The 27,236-nt window shown below is 36.6% G+C and overlaps 1 protein-coding gene across 2 annotated transcripts in view; it reads left to right on the top strand.

Moving 5' to 3' along the window:
• The window catches only part of TPR (translocated promoter region, nuclear basket protein), a 65,297-nt gene that overhangs the window by 31,078 nt on the left and 6,983 nt on the right, over nt 1-27,236 (top strand). The window contains exons 29-46 of one of the 2 annotated variants that reach the window (XM_080649231.1): nt 1,659-1,796; nt 1,893-2,024; nt 3,086-3,216; nt 4,391-4,601; nt 5,777-5,920; nt 6,281-6,479; nt 7,368-7,573; nt 7,757-7,818; nt 8,420-8,628; nt 9,692-9,964; nt 10,194-10,342; nt 10,956-11,039; nt 14,781-14,978; nt 15,893-16,024; nt 16,229-16,319; nt 25,432-25,613; nt 26,734-26,802; nt 26,928-27,022. In XM_080649231.1, the coding sequence (XP_080505357.1) occupies nt 1,659-1,796; nt 1,893-2,024; nt 3,086-3,216; nt 4,391-4,601; nt 5,777-5,920; nt 6,281-6,479; nt 7,368-7,573; nt 7,757-7,818; nt 8,420-8,628; nt 9,692-9,964; nt 10,194-10,342; nt 10,956-11,039; nt 14,781-14,978; nt 15,893-16,024; nt 16,229-16,319; nt 25,432-25,613; nt 26,734-26,802; nt 26,928-27,022 (2,705 nt within the window). The remainder of the gene's footprint in view (nt 1-1,658; nt 1,797-1,892; nt 2,025-3,085; nt 3,217-4,390; nt 4,602-5,776; nt 5,921-6,280; nt 6,480-7,367; nt 7,574-7,756; nt 7,819-8,419; nt 8,629-9,691; nt 9,965-10,193; nt 10,343-10,955; nt 11,040-14,780; nt 14,979-15,892; nt 16,025-16,228; nt 16,320-25,431; nt 25,614-26,733; nt 26,803-26,927; nt 27,023-27,236) is intronic. The other variant, XM_080649232.1, reaches the window with a different exon arrangement.

The following is a 27,236-nucleotide window of genomic DNA, read 5'->3' on the forward strand; positions in this document are numbered from 1 at the left end:
GCCAAGGGCTCCCGGAGTGCAAGAGGGTGCAGGCCGGGCTGAAAGACCCCTACCCCCCACCCCACTTCCCCAAGTGCTCGAATTTTGTGCACCGGGCCTCTAGTGGGATGAGGAGGAGGAGGATTAAGTGAGTTGGTGCACATGACTCATTAAGAATCATGTCTGGTGCATAATAAGTGATTAAATTTCAGTTATCTTAATTATAGTTATCATTATATATGCATTTGGACAGTTATTCTAGGATGACATGGTGGATTGAAACTGCTACAGAATAGTTTTTCCTCAGCAAAGGAGAAAAAAATAGTAGTAATAATCAAAGAAAGAAAAAGAAGATGCTATAGTAAATGGATGGTCACAACACAAGCTAGACTCCTTAACCCTCACTAACACCCAAAAACTTATTGCATGACCTTATTGTGAGGAGATGAATTAATACAGCATTCGCCAACCAGTGGTCCCTGAGGTCCGAAAGGTGGGTGACCACTGCATTAATATATAACCTCACATCTGGAAGGAAGGAAATTAAGGCCTGGAATCATTTATCTTCTGTTAACTGACTGCTAGAGAGAAACCATTGACATGGGAAAGTGAATAGATTTATGGAATTTATGTTTTCACACAGAAATTAAAAGTTCCAGAATTACATCATGTTGAGAAAGCAATCCAAATTCAAATAGATCCCATCATAGAAATAATAACCAGACCTTCTGATTCAGTGGTGTTAACACTTGGAGGAAAGTGGCAGGATCAGTATTTCTAAAAAAGATTGCGTGTTGTCTCCTCTGCTGTTCCTTTGGTCTATTGAAATGCAAACAGTACTAGAAAATGTCCAGCCCACAAACAACTTCAGAGGGGAAAAACCAATTCTTACAGAGTAGGAAGAAAGTGAAGAAGTAAAACATATCAAAAGTAATAGAATATCTACCCACTAAGAACACTGTAGCATGGCAACCATGAGCCATAGCTTTAAAAATGGTTAGGGAATAAGGTAACACTTGTAAAAGATGGATAATTACATCCAATGAGAACAGGATAAAAGTTCTTTACAGTTCAGTAAATACTCAGTAAAAGTGCTCAAAACCAAAGTGATGGAACAACCGAAAGATATGAAAAAATTTCTGAGCAAAGGGCAGAGGGAAAGGACCAAAATAACATCATTTTAAAACTATTAATAAACTAGAGGCCCAGTGTACAAAATTCGTTGCAAGAGTAGGCCTTTGCAGCCGCAGGCCGCTGCCTCATTCCCTTGGCTGCAGCCCCAACTTCATCTGGAAGGTCGTCCGGAAGGACATCCAGACAGTCTTGGCTGTTCAGATGATTTGCATATTACACTTTTATTATTACAGATTTAGTATACCAAGAAAAAGAATAGATATAGAAAGAGATCTGGATTGCTGTTTTTACCTAAGAGTAAAATGGATTATTTGTTGATGGGGTTTGTCATATCTCTTTACTTTCATCTTTGTGATTTCTTGCATTTGTTTAAAGTCTTTGTAATAAGCAGGCATCACAGAAAAATAGACATGTAAAGCTTTCAAAAATTTTAGTTTTAAAACGACATAATTCTCACTTTTGTAGCAAAGATTAGAACTGGTAGGAAAAGGTAGATCTTTATCTATTGTTTGATGTTGGTGTATACATGTGTTTGAAATCTTCAGGTAACTGCAAAAACAATGGCCCAACATGAAGAACTGATGAAGAAAACTGAAACAATGAGCGTAGTTATGGAGACCAATAAGATGCTAAGAGAAGAAAAGGAGAGGCTAGAGCAGGATTTACAGCAGATGCAAGCAAAGGTTTGTAACTTACTAATCAATAGTGGAGGCATGTTGTTTTTATTAAATTATGAATTTTCACGTCAGGTGTTAAAAATAAATTGGCATTATTTTCAGGTTAGGAAACTGGAGTTAGATATTTTACCCTTACAAGAAGCAAATGCTGAGCTAAGTGAGAAAAGTGGCATGTTGCAAGCAGAAAAGAAATTATTAGAAGAAGATGTCAAACGTTGGAAAGCACGTAACCAGGTAAATGCAATTAAACCTATTCCGAAACATGGAAATGTTGATTTTTTTAAATAGGATAAAATTTAAGGGGATAATTTATTTTGAAGAACTAGCAGAAGTTACTATATTTAATAGTTAAAGTCGAATATGTTACATGTAAATAAATACAATTTGGTTTTTAAATTTTTTTGGTCATGTTTTGTAAAAACGGCTAATTTTTAACTCCAAATTTAGACTTTCACTTTATCTCTAAAATACTTTCATACATGAAACAATGGATTTTTATATAGTTTATTGGAACACTTTAAGAAGACTTGTTCACTGGAAACCTTGGGAGGACAAAACCATATCACATACTAGTATATGGTTAGAAACTCCAGCTCTATATTCAAACAAAAGGTTGAAAACCTGCCTGGCCAAGTATTGGTTATGTGATTTGTCAGAGTTTCTTAATCTTTTCAGCCAGTTTTCCTCGTTTGTAAAAATGGACATATCACTTTTCATGTTACAAAAATTAGTAAGTGTAAAGCAGCAGTTCACCCATCATCTGGTACCTAGAAAATGTTCTAGAATCCAATATCTGAATAGGACTGTAGAATTTAAGAGCCCATTTAATCTTTATTTTTCTTAATCACACAAGTAATATGAAAAGTCAACAAAGGAGGATGATCTACCCAAATCTACATATATTTCTATTAAATTGTACTACCTTCTGTCCTGTTTAATTAGTTATATTTGATTTTTTTTTAGATTATAATGCATTAGAAACATTTTTTTCCTTGTAAATGTCACTTTAATGAAAAAGGTGTTTAATGTTAAAAGCTTGTAGATTTTTTTCTTTATTTGGTTCCATTGTAACTATTCTGAAATTTTCATTTGCAACTATGAAAATACATTTCCCTTTCTATTTTGGCTAGACTTTAGCTAAACTAAAGCTTTGATCTTCATTATCTTGTAGTTTGGTGATTCATTATTGTGTATCCAAGACACATAATGTAAACATAATTAAGTATTCTGCTGTTATATAGCACATTGGTTTGATAAAACATATAAAGCTATGTTATGCATTTTTGCTATTTTAGCATCTAATAAATCAACAGAAAGACCCAGATACAGAAGAGTATCGGAAGCTCCTTTCTGAAAAGGAAGTTCATACTAAGCGCATTCAACAGTTAACTGAAGAAATTGGGAGACTTAAAGCTGAGATTGCAAGGTAGAAGGAAGAAGCCTTAAATTGTATATAATACATGAACTCAGAGAAGTTATTTCTGCTCTTTATAAGGCTTCCCAAGTGCTTCCTGATTTTAAAAAGAATGGAAAGTACTAGAGCCCTTACTTTCCTTTTATTATTTTAAGGAGCCAAGCAAGCAGTGATTTAATTTATGATAGCTTTCATATATGAATTATTTCTCTATATTTTATGACTTTTTACAAAAACTACACAGTTATGAATCTAAAGCTAAATGTGGTTTATTTTCTAAACAGCCAGAATAACTTATAAATAGGTTTTTATTTTTATTTTGGTTAGAATATATTTATGAACCTATTTTGAAAGATTTTAATGAAGTATTTACATAAAAATTTTTTTAATGAATTTATATTGTCCTTTTAAAGATAAGTTGAATATTAAAATTAATGTTTCTGGTTTACATTTTAAAGGATTTAATGTCAGTTGTCCATGTCATAATCTCTATTTATAAATGCTGGGTAGCTTACAAATTTTTGTCACATGTATTTTTTACTTGTTTTATAACAGTAGTCCAGCATTTTATTTCTTCAATAATATTACTTAATTTTTAAAATGAGAAAGCTAAAAATTCAGAAAGGTACCTACGTTTGCAGTGTTAGTAGTTGTTAAACCCATACTCTTAATTCAGGGTCATCTGATTTAAGTTAAGTTTATGGTAAAGTGTACAGGGTTTGTCAAACTTTAACCCACAGGGCTTGTTTGGTATGGCCTATGAACTAAGGATGATTTTTACATTTTAAAGCATTTTTTGAAAGGAAGAACAGGTGACAAAGACTGTATGTGGTCTACAAAACCTAACATTTACTCAATACCCAATCAAGTAGAGTCAATCTTGCTATCAGACAAATGTGGATTATAATCTGCGTACCAACACTTACTTTGTAAAATTGTGCATGTTACTTGACCACTTACACCTCAGTTTTTCTCATTTAAACGTGGGAATGTATGCCTATCTAATAAGCAGATAAGATCTTTATAAAGGATCACAGTTTATAAATTAAGAAAGTATCTTTTGAAGTATGTGGGGTTTTAAAAAGATTTTTAAATGAAAATCTTACTAAAGCAATACTAACACTAAAAACTGTTAAAGGATTTGAAAACGAGTCTCATATACTTAGTCTTTGATTATTTTTTTTAGATCAAATGCATCTTTGACTAACAATCAAAACTTAATTCAGAGTCTAAAGGAAGATTTAAATAAAGTAAGAACTGAAAAGGAAAGTGTCCAGAAGGACTTAGATGCCAAAATAATTGATATACAAGAAAAGGTCAAAACTATTACTCAAGTCAAGAAAATTGGGCGTAGGTACAAGACTCAATATGAAGAACTCAAAGCACAACAGGATAAGGTATTTTGAAGTGATTTTTTTTATTATGTGTATATATTCACACGTGTGTGTATGTATACTTACGTATATACATAAAATATTTCTTGACATACAATTTTGATCTACACAATTTTATATATCAGGGTTACATTTAAAAATCTTATTCATAATTTTGATTATTGGTTTTTAGGTCCTAAATTTTCATATAAGCTAATTTATGATACTGTTATTTAAAATTAGCTCTTTAATATGTCCCAAAATGTACTATAAATTCATAAAGAAATTTTAATAAATGTTAGGTATTTTACATCAATTTTCCTATTTGAAATACTGTCCCTTTTCAAAACTATGTTCGCAAAACTCATTGCTAACTAAAATCATGTATATCAAAAAAATGATAGTTCTTTATAATTAGGCTGTGTTGTAGTTTTATTTACTTATTAAAATAACTTTTTTTTAGTCCTCAGCTGAGGATATGTTTTTATTGACTTTAGAGAGAGAGGAGTGGAGAGGAGAGAGAGAAAAAGGGAAATGTTGATGTGAGAGAGAAACATCAATCGGTCGCCTTCTGTACCCACATTTGCACCCTGTCTGGGGATGGAACCAGCAACCTGGGTATGTGCCCTGGCCAGAAATCAAAACTGCAACCTTTCCTTGTGTGGCATGATGCTCCAACCAACTGAGCCACACCGGCCAGGGGTGGCTGTTTTATAGTTTTAAATAAGTAGTTGATAATTAACCACCTATCTAAAGTAATTTTTAAATCCTTGTTATATTTTGAATCTGCATTTTGTTTTTAATTCCCAAAGATAAGGAACTGTATACTGACCTAATGACATATTTCGCATGTTAGATTAGAAAATATATAAAGGAAAAAATCCAGAATTCTTACTGCTCAGTGTTAACCACTGTAAGTACACTTTACTTGTGAGTAATTTGTCATTCCAAATAATTTTATGCTAATGGCATCATTGTCCTGATTTGCTGGTTAATAATTCAGTTTTATGGAAAACCCTAACCTATTTAATAACTTACTTTTGGACACTCAAGTTGTCCTATTGAAAATTCATTTATGAATACCCTTAAATTTCTTTGCATAATATGATTAGTTTTCTTAGATAAACTTGCAGAAGTGGGATTACTGAATATAAATGTGGGAGTGGAGTATATTATGACTGTTTACTATGTTATATTAGATCATGGAGTCCTCAGCTCAGTCTTCTGGAGACCATCAGGAACAGCATGTCTCAATCCAAGAAATGCAGGAGCTCAAAGAAACCCTTAACCAAGCTGAAACAAAGTCAAAATCACTTGAGAGTCAAGTAGAGAATCTGCAGAAGGTATGAGTGTGAAATAGTGGAAGGTGCATGTCCCAATTTTTTCCTTGTTGAATACCTAAAGAAATAGAATGCAATATTATTCAGTCATAAAAATGAATTTTAGAAAGAAATATATCTTAAACACTGACACTTTTCATCATATGGACGTGTATTTTATCCTTTTTACTTTGAATAACTCATGTCTGAAAGTAGTATCTAATCATCTTCAAGTGTTCACTTACTTGGTTTGACCAGCATTTTATATTTATACTTCCATTTAATCTAAGGCAAAATAATGTTTTACATTTTAAGTCTGTAGAGCATACAATTTATATTGATTTGATTGCTTTACCTAGTAAATACTCGGTTTTCCTTTAAAAGACATTATCTGAAAAAGAGACGGAAGCAAGAAATCTCCAGGAACAGACTGTGCAGCTTCAATCTGAACTTGCACGACTTCGTCAGGATCTTCAAGATAGAACCACACAGGAAGAGCAGCTCCGGCAGCAGATAACTGAAAAGGAAGAAAAGACAAGAAAGGCTATTGTAGCAGCAAAATCAAAGATTGCACATTTGGCTGGTAAATTACTATGTATATTAGGTTTCTTTATTTAGACACAAAATAAGAGCATTCTTAATTTTCAAGTGATGAGGATGTCCTTGATATAAAAAGTCTTTCTTGTTTACTGGTAATGAATAGATAGGGAGTACTACTTCCTTTCTGCTTTAGTTTGTAACTGTTATGACCTTTTGATGGAGATCTTTTGGGGCCACAGTGTATTGTCCAGAGACCCCTCTGTAAACTCATAGACAACATTGAATCTTACCAGCCCAGGGATTTTTCCGTGCCTCACTTCACTGAGGACCCCTCTACCGTAGCTCTTCAGGGAAAATACCATGTCAAAATACCATCTCAAGTTAAGGAGGAGCCCTGTGTTGCAATACACAGGGTCTCACTGTGCCTTGCTTGCCAGACTACTTAGTAGGTAAATAAAATGCCAAATTAGTTAGGTTTTATTCTGAGCAATTCTTTTAATCTCGAAGATAGTGTCCCAGCAACAAATAAGATAAAAATAATAATAATTTTTTAGTCTATACAATAGGTTGTATGAAGTGAAAGTTTTGCAATTTATAATATTGTACTTAATACCATATTGAAATATTAAAGGCCGTATAAAAGGACTTTTGCTGGCTGTAGTTTATGGTAGATCCTTTACTTTTTAGATCTTTGCTAGGAAAAGTAACATTTTTTTATATTGGAATAAGTATATTTTATACTAGAATAATAAATACAGATGTTTAGAACTCTGCCTGTTGAGATATATGTATGTCAGAATTACTGTAAATGTAAAAGTTCAGGAGTAGAATCTTACTAGTATACAACCTTTGAGTATCTATTAAGCACATAAATATTCTCTATTTCCAGTGTTTGATTATAATATTAATAGAATCACGATTACTTCTTTAGGTGTAAAGGATCAGCTAACGAAAGAAAATGAGGAGCTTAAACAAAGGAACGGGGCTTTAGATCAGCAGAAAGATGAATTAGATGTTCGTATGACTGCTCTTAAGTCCCAATATGAAGGTCGAATTAGTCGCTTGGAAAGAGAACTCAGGGAGCATCAAGAGAGACACCTTGAGCAGAGAGATGAGCCTCAAGAACCTACTAATAAGGTGATGAGCTAATTCTGTACATTTTACTTGAAGGTACCTGGTGATTGAGGAGTCCTTATCAGAGTGAATTTTAGCTAAACCAAGAATACAGAGAGAATTAACAAAAGTAAAACATTCTGATGACATTTTTTAGTGGAATCTTGTGGGATAGGCACAGTAATCCATAGTCTTCTTTTTGTATAGGTTCCAGAACAGCAGAGACAGATAACACTGAAAACAACTCCAGCTTCTGGTGAAAGAGGAATGTGAGTTTTAATCCTTTTATAGTCTATCTGTTTTTCTTTTAAAGTTCAGGAAAGATCTGGTGATCTTTGGGGAGAAAAACAAATCTGTACCTATTACAAAAGTATGTCCCATTAGGTAGAGCTTTGTGACAAAGAAAACAGCTTTCATCTTTTAGTCTGTGATTGACGTCTAAGATAGGCTACCGATTTTCCCTGTGATGTTAAGGATACCAATACAAGATGCTGGGCTGAAACTTGGGGAAAGTGGTCAACTGTTGGATACATTTCACAATGTCAGGATGCACCACTGCAGAGTATTTTCCTGCACAGATTTCAGTGCTTAAATTCAAAACCTCTTCAATAAGAGTTTTGAAAAATTTGGTGAACAAAATGTATAGAACTATATTTACTGACTCTTGAAAAAAAATTTTTAATCAGCCAAAAGTCTACCTAAAGCAGTGTTAGGAAAAAGAGAATTAGTAAGGTCTGAATACATATTAAAGTAATATTTGTTGAACACTCACTTCAGGAAATATATGTGCTTTGATTTTGATAGAGTGTGTGTACTTTATAAATAATATTTTTAGTAATTTAATGATTCTTATATTTTCCCCTCTGTAAGTGCCAGCACATCAGATCCACCAACAGCTAATATCAAGCCAACTCCTGTTGTGTCTACTCCAAGTAAAGTGACAGCTGCAGCTATGGCTGGGAATAAGTCAACACCCAGGGCTAGTATACGCCCAATGGTCACACCTGCAACTGTTACAAACCCTACTACTACCCCAACAGCCACAGTGATGCCCACTACACAAGTGGAGTCACAAGAAGGTAAGTAAAATAATACAGATATGAGTGGCCTGGCTGCTTATTTAGTTTTACTGTGAGAGGATGACAGTAACTTTAAGGGTAAATGAGGCTTCCACTAAAGCTGAAGTCAGACATGTAATAAAAGTGGGCAGTTAATAGTTTTAAGTAATACCTCTCAGGACACTAGTTAAGGCAACAAATTTCCTCCCTCCCTTCTTGCTTTGTTGTGTTTTGAAAGAAGGGAGGAAACTTAACTGGTTTTTCCAGGACTAAAATTTTCACTTATTTTCTTAAGGCACTTTTTTAAAATATGTGTTTTAATTGATTGCAGAGTGAAAGGAAGGGAAAGAGAGAGGAGCACCAATGGGAGAGAATTGGCTGCCTCCTGCACGGCCTCTACTGGGAATCAAGCCCACAACCCAGGCATGTGCCCTGACTTGGAATCAAACCAGCAACCTCTCAGTGCAAGGGACGATGTCCATCTAACTGAGCCACACAGGCCAGGGCAAATTTTCACTTTTAAGAACTAAGAAAGATGATACGAAATCCACTTTGGAAAACCATACTAAGTCACTGGTTGAACCCAAACATCACTTTTTTGTTGAAATTGTCTGATCTCTTCATGGTTTTCTTCGCTTTGTTCCCATGACACTTTCCTATTCACTACAGCAGTTACAATTCAGTTAAATACATATCTTTTTATTCCACTAGATTGAGTTCTTAAAGGGCAAGAATTTTCATTATTTAATCCTTTTATCCAACCCCAAGATAGGTAGGTGTTTAGTAAAACTTTACTAAATGCAATTTTCTTGGCTTCTTGTCTAAACAAAATGATGCTTAATAAATACTTATATTTGACGCTTGCTTTTAATTTTCATTTATTTTATATAATTTAAATAGAATAATAGTTCAAAAATAGTTTCAGATATTTAATTCAACTACCTATCGGTCCCATAGACAGCACAAAAATGCCTAATACATTGCCTTTACCCTCTGTTTTTGTCACCTATAATACAGAATAGGGAGGATAATCCCAGCTTTGATAAGAAGACTTAATATATTAAGTATTATAATTACTTTTCAGCTATGCAATCTGAAGGGCCTGTGGAACATGTTCCAGTTTTTGGAAGCACAAGTGGATCTGTTCGGTCTACTAGTCCTAATGTCCAGCCATCTATCCCTCAATCCATTTTAACTGTTCAGCAGCAAACACAGGCTACAGCTTTTGTGCAACCCACTCAACAGAGTCATCCTCAGATTGAGCCTGCAAATCAAGAGCTGTCCCCAAACATAGTAGAAGTGGTTCAGAGTTCGCCAGTTGAGCGGCCATCTACTTCCACAGCAGTATTTGGCACTGGTAAGATTAACTTTAAAATGAAGTTATGGTAGGCCTGTGTGCTTATACTTTCTTGGATATAATACATTATCTTGAGTATTCTTTGTACATAGTTGTTTTCTACCGGGTATCAAAGTGGATGAATGTATTCCTAACATTTTATTTCAAGTTTAGTTTTTAAAATTAACTTTGTCTAAATTGAGTTTGTTATCATGCTCTAATTCAAGATTTAAATTATGTAATTTCAAAGTTTCAGCTACCCCAGGTTCTTCTTTGCCAAAGCGTACACGTGAAGAGGAAGAGGATAGCACCATAGAAGCGTCAGACCAGGTCTCTGATGATACAGTGGAAATGCCTCTTCCAAAGAAATTGAAAACTGTTACACCTGTAGCAACTGAGGTGTGTAAAGGTCTTTCTGTTTATTTTCTTTCAATAGAGTTAAGGTATTCTTTCAGTTATAGCATTACTAGGTGAATAGACTTTTTGGGTCCTAAATCCAGAAAACTTCCTTAATTTACTGCAAAGTTTCCACTGACAATTCAGGTATTGTTACTGTTGCCAACAGTGTTTTAAATCCTTTACATATATTTGATTAAATTAGTTCCCTTTTCAATTTTAAAAATACAGCTACAAAACATAAATTCCCTTTCAGTTTTTTTTTAATTCAAAGAATATGTATAATCTCGTGCACATTTTAAACTGTCACCTATCTTTTTCTCAGATTAACCAAAATTATAGTTATTGTCTTTTTTTGAGGATAAATTGTAATGAATTATTTTACTATGAAACTTGAGACTACTAAATTTCATGAGCATGTATTTAATTAATGCTCATAAGACTTATTTTGTATTACTAAAGAATATGATAATATTTTATGAGTAGGTGTAAGTGAACATTTCTGACATACGGTTTCATAAAATTACAAATGAGTTTTATTTTATTGGGAGAACTAGCTTAATTAATGCATTATCTCATGAACAGGTGTGACTAACACTTGTATATTGTGATTAAGGAAGAAGTTATGGCAGAAGAAAGTACTGATGGAGAGGTAGAGACTCAAGTATACAACCAAGATTCTCAAGATTCCATTGGAGAAGTAAGTAAAACATTGAAAGTAACAAATTGTTGCTTTTAATGAATGAAATTAGCTTTGACAGTTGAATCGTTATTTGGACTTTTTTAATTGGTTGCTTTCACAGCTAGTGAAATATTAGAATTACCAGTGCAACTTCTGCTTTCTTTTACTCCTGATTGGTATAATGCTTTCTAAACTTTATTGAAGGAATGTTTTGTTTATACTTAACACAGATTTTTCCGTGCTAACAGTCCTAATGAGTAAAGACTATCCACTTAGTTATTTTGGAAGGATGAGTGCTGGTTGAGTCTTGAGTTAACCCATAGTGTCCAATATGGTGGTCCTCTATTGCTTCCCTTACTAAAATAAATTAATCCATGATAGGAAATGCATTTATACACTTCTTCACTTTATGAACTCTGATTGAGACCTCTCCAGAGACAACCTCACTGGTGGAAATGCATAGACTAAAGTAGCAAAGCACTAGGTTCCATTCCTAACTCTACCACTTAGAAGCTGTGGGACTATAAGCAAGTTAATTCTCTCTAAGCCTCAATTTTCTCATCTATTGGGCTAATATAATTTTTAGCTTTGAAAAATACCTAAAGTGATATCTGCCACATATTAGGCACTCAAAGTTTTATTTATTTTTCTTCCATCCTTTTGCCCCACATATTGAGAATTCACAATATACTAATCTTCACAGAACTCATTACTATAAACCTAGTGTTGTTTCTAAGAAATTTGCATTTACTGATTAATTCTCAAAACAACCCTATTTTATAGGTGGAAAAAACCCAATGCCCAGATAAGTCACATACCCAAGTTCTCACAGCATTAAAGCTGGGATTCAAAGAGGGTATCAATCTTGAAACAATATTTTCTTCCTGGATAAATTTTCAGGATCATTTTATTCTAAAATTATTTTATCTGTATAGAATAAAGGAATTGTTTTAAGCTAATCATAAGAAACCATAGATTGTAAGTAAATTTTAGTTTCTTAGCTGCATTAATTTTTTAAGTTACTTTTTCCAGTTTTCTTTGGCTAAAAACATGAAGCTAAACCTTTAGGATGAATACATGGCACACTAAATTACATCTTTTTCATGTATCTTTCAGCAAATATCTGAAGAGCTTAACAATTGTCAGATTTGTTTAAATTATACTAAAATCTCTGCAGAGTTTTTTCTTATGATTAACAAAATGGCCTATGACTCAAAAATGCCATTTGGTTTTTCATTCTGCCTTGTAGCACTGTCTACTAAATGTATAATAGTTTTATTTTTCTGATTTTCTAGCAATGAAGCAGATGTTCCTAACAAGTGTTGCTTTTCTTGAAATAAGCATGTCACTTTGAGGCACATTTTTATTATATCACTAGAGGCCCGGTGCACAAAGTTTGTGCATGGGCGGGGACGGGGGGGGGGGGGCGTCCCCTCAGCCCAGCCTGCACCCTCTCCACTCCGAGACCCCTCGGGTGATGTCATCCCTCTCACAAACCGGGACCACTGGCTCCTAACTGCTCGCCTGCCTGCCTGATCACCCCTAACTGCCCCTCAACTCCTGCTGGCCTAGTCACTCCCAATTATCCCTCCTGCTGGCGTTGTCATCCCCAACTGACCTCCCCCCCCCCCCACCGCCCCGTTGGCCTGGTCACCCCCAACTGCCCCCTACTGCGCTCCTCTCCCCCCCTCCCCCTGCCAGTCTAGTCACCCCCATCTGCCCCCCTCCCCCCTGCAGGCCTGGTAGCCCCACACAGCCTGCTGCTCAGTCATTTGGTCGCCCCTCACTGCCTCCCCACCCACCCACCCCCGCCGGCCTGGTCACCCCCAACACACCCCTGCGGGCCTGCTCGCCCCACGCAGCCCGCTGCTCAGTCATTTGGTCGCCCCTCACTAACCCCCCTGCCAGCCTAGTCGCCCCACACAGCCTGTTCGTTCGTCCATTCGGTTGTTTCAGATGCGATGGTCACTTAGCCTTTTATATATATAGAGAGAGACTAGAGGCCCAGTGCATGAAATTCGTGCACTCAAGGGGGAGGGGGGAAGGGCAGCCTGGCCTGTGCCCTGTCCAAGTGCGGAAGGGCCAAGTTCAATCGCCCCAAAGAGGTAAGCCCCACCCTTCCATCCAGGTCTCCTCGATGGATTGCCCCAAAGAGGTAGGCCAGAGCCGGGGGTCCCACCTTCGTACTGCGTGGAGCCGGGAGGCGGGACCCCCAGGACCCCCAGGCAGGCCTCACTGTGCAGAGCCCGGAGGAGGTGGGACCCCCAAGTAGGCGGGACCCCCAAGTAGGCCTCGCTGCACGGAGCCAGGGGACCCTCAGGCAGGCCTCGCTGGACCCCCAGGCAGGACCCATCTCCTCCTGGCTCTGCGAAGAGGCGGGACTCCCAGGCAGGCTCCATGCTGTGCATGCAGTGTCAAGCCCAGCCCCACCCACCTGCATGCGCCCACTGTGTGCTCACCCATCTTGTGACGGTGTGAGGGCATCACGGCGTGATGACTACTTAGGCTTTTATTAGTAAGGATATATGTAGATGACTTCACTCTTTTTCCATTACAGTAAACGTAATCTTTATGAATGATTTTGTTTATAAGACATTGTTTCTGGCTTATATAAAAAATAGATTTTGCTGCATGTTTAAACAGTAGACATTTTCATTTTTTATAGTAAAAATAAAAAAAGTTAAAATTACAGTTTATTTGAACAGCTATCAAAATGGAATTGTGAGGAAAGAGATTAAGCAAAAAATTACTTTTAAATCTAATATCTTTAATGTGGTTTGAAGAGTTAGGATAGTCAGAGTTTTGGGGGTAGTAGAAGTGTCCTTGTAAAAAGATAATAATAATAGTAATAATAATAATAATATCTTATTTAGTGTATTTTCCAGACTAATTCTGGTTTGGGGGGGAAAAGTTGGGTTGCAGACTCACGGATTTTTTTTTTTTTAAACTGGTCTGCTACTGTACTGTCAACTAATCAATTAGCTGTTCTTGACATTGAAATATGTCAAAAGTATGAAGTATGCATTGGAATTTGAAGACTTACTACAAATGTTAAAATGCAGAATATCTGGTTAATCTGTACGTTGATTACATGTTAAAATAATGTTTGGGCTCTGTTAAGTGTATTATTAAAATTGATTTCCCCTATGTCTTGTCTTTTTAAATGACTACTAGAAAATTTTAAATTGCATATGTGAATCACACTGTGACTCTTGTTATATCTCTGTTGGACAACACTAATCTTACACTATCATGTTAGTAGTTTTGACACACACATCTGTATATTTTGTGTGTGTGTGTGTATAACTATTATTTTTACTTGATTTTAGAGAAGAAGGGAGAGAGAAAGAGACATCAACAGGAGAGAGATACATTGATCAGTTGCCTCCCGAAGCTCCCCAACTGGGGATCAAACCCACAACCTAGGTATGTACCCTGACTAGGAGTTGAACCCTCGACCTTCTCATGCACGGGACGACATTCTAACCAACTGATCCACACTGGCCAGGGCTATTTTTTTTTTCTTGTTTTTTTATTGGAGTATTATCCAATGAGATTTATAATTCCTCTATAGGAAGACAATAAAGAAACCCAAAGGTTAATCTTTTATTTGTTTTTAAAATTCTTTTGAAAACCATGTTTTTAAAAATAAAATGCTTGTAGCCCATATGTGTTCTTTAGTCTTTACTTGGATCTGTGGTATGTTACTGATAGATTTAGGCATATTCAACTTTTTATAAATGTTTTTAATTTTTAAAGGGAGTCACCCAAGCAGATTATACTCCAATGGAAGACAGTGAAGAAACTTCTCAATCTTTACAAATAGATCTTGGAGCCCTTCAGTCAGATCAGCAAACAACTTCATCCCAAGATGGTCAAGGGAAAGGAGATGATGTCATTGTAATTGACAGTGATGATGAAGAAGAGGATGATGATGAAAATGATGGAGATCATGAGGTTTGAAATCATCCATTTTTGTTTTTAAGTTATCTTTATTGTTCAAAGTATTGCATATGTCTCCTCTTTCCCCCCCTGTCACTACCTCTGGCCCACACCTTTTCCCCCTCCAGGCCTACCACACTGTTGTCTCTGTCCATGGGTTGTGTATATGTGCATATAAGTTCTTTGAAATGCTGAAATCATCCAGACTACTAAAGCATCGAACAAATTCTGATTTTCTGTCAGTATAAATTAGTGATTTTGCTTTTTCTTTTACCTTGATTAGCTCCGAAATTAATATTTTATAGTGAAATTGAGTGTAGAACAGTGATGGAAAACCCATTTGTTTTTTAAATGATTGCTAAGCACTTTAGGATTTGTTAGACTAGTTAGACTTAATCATAAATCTTACTATAGATGACTGGATTTATTTGTAAGATCTATGGTTTCTAGAAATAATAGAAGAAACTCAGATTTTTTTTTTCCCCCTCATGGAGGAGCCCCATAGTCCTTTTCAAAAGAAAATGAGGTATAATAATTGAGGCATATTTTCAGTGACACTGTTTTATTTTGGGAGTTAATCCTATATTGACAGCTTCACATTTCAGATTCTGTTATTAATCAAACCTCATACTAAAGCATAATTTTATCAGTCTTCAATGCCACATACTAAATTTAAAATTAAAGTGGATCACTTGACACCTTGTGGACATCTAGGAGCTTTAATCATTGAACTGATTAGTTTCAGAATTGATTGTTATTGTATTACTACTGGTAAATTTCACCGTTGCTACCACTGAACTAATCCCATAACAACTCATGTACCCTGATCAACAACATGCCACATAAATTTCTAAGTATGTTATCAAGATGTTCAGAACATGTGCGCCATATCCTAGATCTTTATTTTTATGTAGGGATCTTTTTAATAGGATTATGAAGAAGATGAGGAAGAAGATGATGATGATGAAGATGACACTGGGATGGGAGACGAGGGTGATGATAGTAATGAAGGCACCGGTAGTGCAGATGGCAATGATGGATATGAAGCTGATGATGCTGAGGTAACTGGTTAGAATTTTGACCATGCATTTTAAGGACTTCCTCAAAAAAACTTCTCCAAGGGTATTAAAAGGCCTCTATTCTTAGAACACTACAACTTTTTATACCTTTGGGTTTGTTTCTACACCTTTTGTGTAGCGGATTAATATTTCTTAAGACAATTATATTTGATTTATTTGCACTTAGTATTTATATTTTGTTTTTAGGGTGGTGATGGGACTGATCCAGGTACAGAAACAGAAGAAAGTATGGGTGGAGGTGAAAGTAATCAGAGAGCTGCTGATTCTCAAAATAGTGGTGAGATTCTTAGTCTCTTTTTCATGGAAGATTCTGGTAATATTTTCTAAATTAAGATTGCATTTATCACATAGGTCATAAAACTTAGTAAATTGGCAAGCTAAAGATTGATGCTTGTCCTAGCTTTGTCATTTTATTCTGTCATAAAGTCTGCTATATTTATACCTGTAAAGTGCAGACATTTATACTATCTTTTCTACCTCATTGGACTACTGTAAGGTTAAAACATCGAAACCTGTAAAATATTACAAATAACATGTGTTGCTGCTGTTTTTGTTAAGTGAAAAAATTAAATCAGGTACTTCTAACAGCAGTTCACAACCAGAAGAGGTCAGTCTAACAAGCTACATGTTTCAAGAGTGTGGATATTGAAGCTTCGCAATATTAATATTGTCTGCTTATCCAATGAATAAAAGCCTTTTTGACCAATATAGCATGCTTTTTGTTAAATTTTTGAAATGAAGAGTTCTGGAGGGCCATTGAAATGTTGTAGGCAGTAAAGGATTATGAGATTCATAGAAAAAATTTTAGAATCATTTTAAAAAATTGGTGATTATCTAGTATTAATATCCTGGTTTTATAGATAATATTAAGCCAAAATCATGAGTACCAGTATAATAAAAAACTTATATATTTAGTCTAAGGAAAACAGTGTCTCTGAGTTTTCATATAGATCGATGTATTTTATTTTATTTTTTTTTTTAACACATTTTTTTTATTGATATTTCACAGAGAGGAAGGGAGAGGGATAGAGAGCTAGAAACATCGATGAGAGAGAAACATCAATCAGCTGCCTCCTGCACACCCCCCAGTGGGGATGTGCCCGCAACCAATGTACATGCCCCTGACCGGAATCGAACCCGGGACCCCTCAGTCCGCAGGCCGACGCTCTATCCACTGAGCCAAACCGGTTTCGGCGATCTATGTATTTTAAAGGCACTACAAGGAATATGCTCATTTGAATTAAGGGAATTAAGAACGGGCCACTTTCCATTTTAAACTTTTAGGAGAAAAATAAACTAATGGCTATTAACCATATAATGAAGAATAGTATTTAAGAGTTGAGGTAGGATGAGTATCGTTAATCTTAGGTAATACACATTTTATAAAACATTTATAGATTTAAGATACATCTTTTGTGTGTAGTTGGGATAAAGAGGGATTTTTTTAAATTTATTTATTTATTGCCTTATTGCTGAAACCAAAGTTCATGACCCTGGTGCTTTGAATGGCCAAAATTCACAGTGTCAGAATTCAGGGTGAGGAAAGGTTTATTGGTGGAGAAGGAAAAGATTGGAGACCTAATGGTGCCTTAGATCCATCTTGCTCACTGGACTAAGTTAAGGGGCTGCGGGGAATAGGTATGTAGAAGCACTGACAGGGCAAGTTTTAATTTGAGGGCCTTGGAACTTAGCCATTTATGGTAAAGGGGTGAACAAGACAGGATCTTCCTGGACAAGGGACCCTTGGCATTGGGAAGGATTACAGTGTTCAAGTTCTGGTTATGTCCTGGTCCTTTGGTGGGGGCAGGGTGGGGAGTGAGACTTTGGTTCCAGGTGCAGCTGAAGCTCAAAGTTTTCTCTGTTTATGCTTCATCTGTGACTTGTGGTTTTGGTCTGTTGTTTCTGAAAAGCACTTTAGTGTTTTGTTAAACAGGATTGGATCCCCCCTTTTGTTGTTTCATTCCTTAATCTTGAGGGAAATAGGGCAACCAAGTCCAGGTTCAATTAAGAGGGAGGATTAGCTGTCCATTGTGCCCCTGTTATCCAGCTTTTACTCCTATCTCTTCCACGATGGTCCCTGAGCCTTCGAGGGGACAAGAAGAGACCACAGCAATGGTAGAGGTAGCAGCAGGCCAGGATACCTGTACTCTAATGAGATAAAGAATAAAGTAACTTTTGTTATTATGTCCTCAAACCATGATGAGCTAGCAAGGTTTAGGAAAAGGGCAATTTTAGTTCTTAAATGATTTCAAGTCACTACACAAGGATTCAGCATCCAGTCCAGTTTACAAGTAGCAAACAGAATTCAAAAGGCCATGGACAGTGCTAGAATCTAATATCCACAAAGGTATATTGTAGTTCCTATTGAAACATGATTTTCTCTCTAAAATCACCCTGATTTTTACCAAAGATAGCCAAGTTAATACTAGTGTATCTGCAAAATAAATCTAGTGTCAATAAACTTGGTCTGTCTATTTGTCTAACTGCAGCAAGAATAGTAATTAATCATAGAGGTACCATTAAATGTGCTTTTCTGGAATTTTCCTGAGGAATATTCAGATTGAACTTTAGCCTCTCAAGACTAAAAAGCCATAAACTAATGAATATTAACCATATAATGAAGAATAGTTTTTAAGAGATGCGGTAGAGAGACATTAATGATACTTGGGTAATATACATTTTATGAAACATTTTGTAGATTTAAGATACATTCATTGTGTAGTCCCAACACAATGAACTTTTTTTGCTTTAATTCTGAAACCCAAGTTCATGCCCCTGGTGCTTTGAATGGCCAAAATTCAAACTGTCAGACTTCTGCAGTACCTATATATTTGGGCGAATTCCTCTGTTAAGGTTTCCAACATATTCTGAGGTTCTTTCTTTGCATCTCCCAAGAAGCAACCTTAGTTCTTCACCTGGTAAGACTGCTGTGAACCACATAAACCAAGGTATCAGGCTATTTTCCCATAGGGTTTTTTTATTGGCTTCAAAAGTCAATCTTAACTCCTCAAAGATTTCTGGTCACATCTGTATCTGCATGTCTCTCTCAAACATAACTTTTCAGTCAAAGCCTCGGGAATAAAACCAGTTTCCAGTTGTATCCCGTTATAAAGAAAACATTATTATTAAACTTTGGTGGCTAATAATCACTTTGCCATGAAAATAAAAACACTCCTTAGAAGTTTCTAGATTCTGGAAGGACCCAGTAGGAAGAAGAAAATAAATGTTTCAATTCTGCTAAGAGATAGAGTTTACCAAATTGCTAAGTCATTGGTAAACACGTTTCCTTTTATTTGGAAAACAAAAGATTAAAGAAGTCAACAATTTCAAATGAAAACGTCATAAAAATTATAACCATTTTCATCATTCAGTTCTATGAAATTGAACTTGTTCTGCTTGAATCCAGTTTTTCCTGTTAATGGCAAGGTTGTCTCTCAGGGTTCATATGGTTTGCTCAGTAAAGTGGTTATCTCAATCACTAGAGATTGTGTAAGGTAGACCCCAAGTGGGAAACACATTTTCTAACAGTTTCTTTGCCATTGTAAAGGCATCAACCTTGTGGCAGAAGAAAGCTTCAGCTCATCCGGATTACATACAAAAATACAGATTTTGATCTGGAAGATAACCTATTTTTAGTGCCTATAATAAGAAAATATGTACATTTTTGTTTGTCGTGTAAAGGTGTGTGTCTTTCTTTGGAGCCTTCTCCAAATTTCCGATAAAGTACTGTAAATTCTGAAAGAAAAAGAAAAAATGCTGTTTACATAGCAAAACTTTAGTTCTTACTATTTAGGAGATTTAGCTTTCTTAACTAATCAAATACCTGATTAAGACAATATAACACAAAATTATTTTGATAAAGCACAGAATATTTGCTTTCTAGGCAGAAAACTTTTTCACAGTTTCAGTAACAGACCAGTAGTCTTTTTCAGTGGAGAGAAACCTAACTCTAATTTTGTATCAGCTTACTTATTGGACTAATAAAAACAGGTAGAATAAAAGTATTATTTAATTCTGTAGATTCTAAAGTTATTCCTATTTAACCAAACCAATTTAAAACCAGCTTTAATATCAAATATTTTTTTAGATTATGTGATTCTGAAAAGCATTTGGGTTAGTCTGTTAGGTTTTTTAAGAATTCTTATATAAGCACAAATTTAAGTCAATTGAATATAAATTAGCAATACCATACAGGGTAGAAATATCCTATATCTAGAACAAACATATATTGATATACATAAACATGCAGACCAATGGAGACAAATCTCATAGCTTTCATTTTATTTATTTGTCTTTAAATCTTTATTGTTGAGGGTATTACAGATGTCTCCCTTTCCCCACCCCACGCCCCAATTTCTCCCTCCACCCAGTTCCTGTTCCACCCCAAGCCTTCACCACCCTATTGTCTGTGTCCATAGGTAATTAATATATATGCATATAAGATCTTTGGCTAATCTCTTACCATCCCCCTCCTCCCCCTTCCCTCTGAGATTTGTCAGTCTGTTTCCATGCCTCTGATTCTGTTGTATTCACCAGTTTATTCTGTTCATTAGATTCCTTACTCGTTTGATTTTTAGATTCAGTTATGTATTTATTGCCTCTTTATTCTTCATATTTTTTATCTTTTTCTTCTTCCTCTTCCTCCTCTTAAAAGAATACCCTTCAACATTTCATGTAACACTGGTTTGGTGGTCATGAACTCCTTTAGCTTTTTCTTATCTGTGAAGCTCTTTATCTGACCTTTAGTTCTAAATGATAGCTTTGCTGGTTATAGGTCCTTGTATTCATCATTTTGAATATTTCTTGCCACTCCTTTTTGGCCTGCAAAGTTTCTGTTGAGAAATCAGCTGACAGTCAGATGGGTGCTCCCTTTTGGTAACTAACTGCTTTTCTCTTGATGCTTTTAAGATTCTCTCTTTGTCTTTAGCCCTTGGCATTTTAATTATGATGTGTCTCGTTGTGGGCCTCTTTGGGTTCCTCTTGTTTGGAACTATGTGCTTCCTGGACTTGTAAGTCTATTTCTTTCACCAGGTAGGGGAAGTTTTCTGTCATTATTTCTTACAAAATTTCAATATCTTGCTTTCTCTCTTCTTCTGGCACCCCCATAATGCAAATATCTTCATATTTTTTATTCTTTTTGCTCCACTGATTGGGTGTTTTTTGCTTCTTCATTTCCAAATCATTGATTTGATTCTCAGAATCATCTACCATTGAATCCCTATAAATTATTCTTTATTTCAGTTAGTGTATGCCTAATTTCTGACTCATCCTTTTTCATGTCTTTGACATTCTTACTAAGATACTTGAATGTCTCACTAAGTCCCTTGAAGCTCTGAGTCCCTTCAAACTCTCATTAAGATCCTTGAGTAACCTTATAACCATGGTTTTGAACTTTGCATGCAGTAGTTTGTTTGCTTCCATTTCTTTCATTTGTGACATGTTTCTTTGTCCCCATATTTTGGCTGCTTCCCTGTTTTTGTTTCTATGTATTAGGTAGAGCTGCCTAATTGGTAGAATTGCCTTGTGTGGTAGGTGTCCTGTGGGACCCAGTAGCTCAGCCTCCCCAGTCACTTGAGCTGGCACTCTAGGTATGCCCTTGTGTGGGCTGTGTGCATAGTCTTATAGTTGGACCTTGATTGCTGGGACCTTGATTGCTGTTTGCGTCACTGGGACAAATTGACATCCAGGCCAATTGGCTGTGAGTTCCAACTGTGACTACAGTGGAAGAGCAGCTGTGCAGAAGACACCCCTATGGAGCAGGACTTGCTTCAGTGGTGCTTTGATGCTCACTGAGTCTGGCCCTTGAGTGTGTTGCTTGTGGATGTGTACAATTGTAATCTGGTGTGGTCTGAAGCTGTCCACTGGGTGCACTGGCTTTGGGACCTCCCGTGAGGTGCAAAGTCAGCCACTTCCTGGGTCCACCTGGCAGGAGCTCTACAGAGAGAGAATCCTATAGATGGCTGCTACTTGTATTGGACTTGTAAAGCAAGGCAGGCTGGTGCTAGTGCAGGGTCTTGGGCCTTTTATTTATAGGTTTGGTACACACTGACTCAAGCTGCTGCTTGTTTGAGAGATTTTAGGAAAGTGAAGCCTGAGTCAGGACAGGCCATTCATATGGAAAAGCTGCTGCAAACAGCTTGGGTGGGGCTGCAAATTGGATGGGGTGGGGTCTCAGAGAATCACCAGGGTAGTGGAAACAGTGTGAGCCAAGCGGATGGAAACTCAGGGCTACCATTCAGCTCTGAGATGGGGGGGGTCCCAGCACAGGAACAGTGATCCCTGCAAGGATCCCTGTCTGGGGGAAAGCCACCCCCAAGTTCCTGCCCTGATGCCAGACCAGTTCCTTCCTGTATATGTCTGGGTCCCCCAAAGCCACCCAGTGCTAGAGATCGAGTCAGAGTAAGTTCATGCACTGGCCCTTTCAGGAAACACGTGGGTCTCCAGCAGCCTCCATGTCACTCAGCCACAATCCCTGCTGGTTTTTACAACCCAAAGTTATGGGGGCTTCTCTTCCCAGCTCTGGAACCCTAGGCTAGGGATCTGGTGTGGGGCTGGGACCCCTTGTTCCTCACAATGGAAGAGTAGCCAAAATATCCCTCCTGATTTAAAAAAAAACAAACAGCATGGGTACCGGTCCAGCCCATTCTGTGCCTCTGCCCCTCCTACGGGTCTCATTGTGCTTTCTTCTTTACTTCTCTAGTTGGACTTCCATTTATCCAGCTTTCAGGTGGTTCTGAATGATGGCTGTTTCATATTTCAGTTATAATTTTGATGTGGTTGTGGGAGGCAGCAAGTACCAGTGTTTACCTACTCTGCCATCTTGGTTCTCAATCATAGCTTTCATTTTAAAGCATTAACTTTTATCGCCCAAGTACAGTGAATAACTCAGGGTTATAAAACTGGATCCAAATGATGTTTCTGGCAGATGGAGTGAGTGAGTTAGGATTTTACTCAGATGACCAAGCTTTGCATGCTTTAAGAATTCCTTTAAAGCCATTTTTAAAGTAATTATCAATCAAAGAATGCATTCCATTGTCTCCAAGGGGCCTGAGAGCCTCTCCTTCAAGGATGTCCCTTAACGTGGACACTTGTCAACAAACACAAACAACAGAAAATGGAAAGAAAGTGTGCACAATAAAGTTCAAATGCTCAGAAGGTAAAAAGTGACTTCAGGACGCCTGAGTTAAAAGTGGTAGGTTTTCCTGGAGGAAGATGGCTAGAATGGAGCCTGAGCACACCTGGCAGCTGCCACGTGTCTGGAGATGAAGATGGGGGAGGAGAAGAAGCCAACAGACCCAATATCACTTCTTAACTTCAAGCCAATGAACAAAGTACACACAGAACGAGATCAACATATAACATACAAACAAGGTAATTGAGTACTATCCTAACCAAATCTTAGATAAACTATACAAGTTACAGATTTCAAATTCAAGTGGCCAAACAAGTTCAAAAATCAGGTAAAAATTCTACAATTATTCTCTTCTCCAACAGGGAAATAAAATTAATGTGGCTTATTTCAAAGGAAAATGGAGGAGAAAGGAGTTCCTGGTTGTACACGCCAGGATGACTTACCCTACTTCCAGATCAAGCACATCGACTTGCAGAGACACAACATACTTAACACGGTCTACCACAAACAAAGACACAAATGGGTAGAGCCCAGAAATCCTGATCCTGCTCTTAAATGGAGGCCCCCAACTAAGTTTAAAATGCAGATAGTTTTGTCCCAAGGGAGAGAAAGCCCACATAGAAGATTCCTGGCTGCACACTTACCCCCAAAATGGAGCAACTTACCCCAAAACCAAACCAACGTAGATTGAAGTCCAAAGGCATTTCTTATTCCAAAATGAGCTCTGTGCTGATTTGGCCAGCGCCTGCCAGGGAAAGTACCTTCCGAGCCCCCAAGGCAAAACATCGTTGGAGGCTGTTCCAGGTTTGGCCTACCATAAGCACTAGCTCCTGACTGGCTCACCAGGTTGTTACTGAAAGCAAAGTTTGTGTGCCCAATGCTTAGAAAGGCAAAAACTCAAAATGTTCGAGCTTGGAGTAAGAAAAGGTTTATTGATCAAGAAGACGCCAAGGGAGATGGGAGACCTAAATGGTACCTTATATCCATCTTACTCACTGGCCTAGGTTAATGGTTTTTAAGGGGCTAGGGGGAATAGTGCTGACAAGGCAATTTGTAATTGGGGACCTTGGAACTTGGTCATTTATAGTAACAGGGCATCAACACTGGATCTTCCTGGACAACAGTTTATTGGTGTCTGAAAGGGTTCCAGTGTTCAAGTTCGATTATGTCCTGGTCATTTGGTTAAAGGGGGAGACTTTAGTTCAGGTACAGCTGGAGACCAAAGCTCTTTCCTCTGCACATGCTTCACTACATGACCTGCAGTTTTGGTCCGCTCTCAAATGAGCTTCATTGTCTTTTTAGGATAGGTCCATTTTGAGCTGATTCTGTGGTTGCATCTGTAGGTGTTATCTCTAAATGCTACGTGTTTTAAGGGAAAATGTTCATATCCATTTTTCCCAGACACAAAGCATATAACAGATGCTCATTGAATACTTGCTAGAGTTTTCCTTTTTACAATCAAGCAGAAATTGGCCTAATAGTCTGGATAAAATTTAATTAGTGGATAGATTATGTGCATTGCCAATAGTTACAAAAATGCTTTTTCTGAGCATGTATACTTGTATTGAATTAATTCTCATAATAAGCTTGTCAGGTTTAAGTACCAGTGTAGAATCTGAGAAACGGAAGCAGAAATAAGCAAAGTGACTTAACCAAGGTCACAAAGCTATTAAGTGTTAAAGCTAGAATCTGTTCTAGACCTAACTTTTAAACTACTAAATTCTGTAATATCTTATTGAACTTTCAAAGTAGATAATAGCTTCTGATGTTTCTACCGTGTATATTGTAGACCCAGACATCTGAAGGATCATTAAATTCAAAATTTAGGAAAACCAAAATATAAGAGTGCCATTATTGGGCTTTTCCCAATAGTCTTCATCTTGTTTGAGTGTAATACTGATGCCATAGTGGTCTCACTCTTAAGGAATTTGCCAATTTTAATAATATGAGCCAAAATGTATTAAATGTTTATGTGTTAGGCTAAGTGCTTCTGTCTACTATTTGAAACCTTCAGAAAAATCTTTCTTGTAGATTACATCTTGCATTAACCAACCAAAAAGGTTAAGGAACTTGGCTAAAAGCCATACTACTGGTAATTGCATACCCATGATCTCTGGGCCCACCATACCTCACTACTTTCCTTCTGAAAATACTACTGAGGTGAACATTCCTAGTGACAAGATTCATACTTTAGGGATTGTCCAAGTTATTTTGCAGTAAGTTTAATAGTTCAAAATAAGCTTCTCTTTTCCTGTAGGTGAAGGAAATACAGGTACTGCAGAGTCCTCTTTTCCCCAGGAGATTTCTAGAGAACAGCCATCATCAGCATCTGAAAGACAGACCCCTCGAGCACCTCAGTCACCAAGACGTCCACCGCACCCACTTCCCCCAAGACTAACCATTCATGCCCCACCTCAAGAGTTGGGACCACCAGTTCAGGTATTAAATGTAGTGGTCATTCTGAAAAATGAACTTTTAAAAATATTGGCTCTTTTCCCTTTCCAGTAGATATTGCCTTTTTCCCCCAGAAATTAAGTAAACCCTTTAATGTTTTGGCATATTTTTATAAAATTCTTTGAACTGAAATGAATCTCTGATCTCCTTGAAAAGGCAAGGCTGACTAGAAGTTGTGCATAAGTTGAAATGGTTATAGTCATAGCAAATAAAAGTCTGGTCACTGTTTCTACAAATTACAAAAGGAAAAAGATATTCTTGGATTTTAATTAATGTAAAATGTATTTTAGCAGCTGACCACGCATCTGTTTTGAAGTGGTTTTTTTTCTCTAAGTTGCATGTTTTTTTAAAAAGGAAATTCTGTTCTGCTTAACAAAACATTCTTCTCTTCATTTTTTAATATCATACATATTAATTTCCACTTTGAAAATTAATGAAAGTGTGCATAACCCTTTACATGTAGCACTCTTTGGATATCTCTTAATCAGAAGCTCTTGCAGAAACAGGACAAGTACAAAGGCTCTATTAATAATCTAGCTTGAGTTTTAACCCTTTAGAGCATGGAACATTTTCAAGTGTAGATCTAAATTACCACTTGTGAAGAAAACTGCATTATGTGAAAATATAAAGTCTTAAAAGATTGTGTATGGATCCTGCAAAATATACCAAATCTATTAGTTTAAAATTGACTAAATTGAGAAACAGTTTATATGTAGCGAGTACTGCTAGTAATCTTTCCAAAAGATAAGTAAGCCATAAAATCCAAAAGCATACTTACTAATGAATAAATTAGTTACAAAGAAATAAGATATGATCAAAGATTAGTTTTAAATATTGGTTAATATTCTGTCTATTAATGAAATATTTGTTGGTTTAATGTTATAGTCTGTATAATTAAAAAGTTGTCATATTTTAAAACTGGTTTCTTTAGTATAAGATTAGTGGCAGTTTTTCCTGAAAAAAATAACCTGATGATTATTACATCATCTGCTAACATTTTGGTTATTTTATTACCAAGTAAGCATAATAAGCTCCATTGATATTTAGAGTTTGTTTCATTGTCTAATTCCTTAAAAACAAAAATGTAATTCCTTTCTTGGCCCAGAGAATTCAGATGACTCGGAGGCAGTCTGTAGGACGTGGGCTTCAGTTGACCCCAGGAATTGGTAGCATGGTAAGTACCTACCCACCCCCCCACCCCCAAATGTAAAATCAGTTTATTTGTTCAGGAAATATTTGTGTAGTCGATATGTGTGTTTCTGTCATGCCTGTGTAATTCCTTTTTTGTTTCTGTTTTAGCAGCAGCATTTTTTTGATGATGAAGACAGAACAGTTCCAAGTACCCCAACTCTTGTGGTGCCACATCGTACTGATGGATTTGCTGAAGCAATTCAGTAAGTGAATGAAAGAAACATTTTTTGATGAATCAAATTCTTACTGCTTCGCTGTTAATTTGTTTACATTTGATTGACTCATTATTCCTTGAGTCTTCTACTGTGTACTATTTTCAGGGGGTAGTATGGGAGGGTTGAGAATGTAGTGTTGGGGAAAATTAGAGGGAATGATATACAATTGCTTCCATCAGGAATTTGAAGTTTAGAGTCAGTG

Source organism: Plecotus auritus, assembly GCF_963455305.1.
Source record: "Plecotus auritus genome assembly, chromosome: 12".
In the NCBI taxonomy this organism is placed as follows: domain Eukaryota; kingdom Metazoa; phylum Chordata; class Mammalia; order Chiroptera; family Vespertilionidae; genus Plecotus; species Plecotus auritus.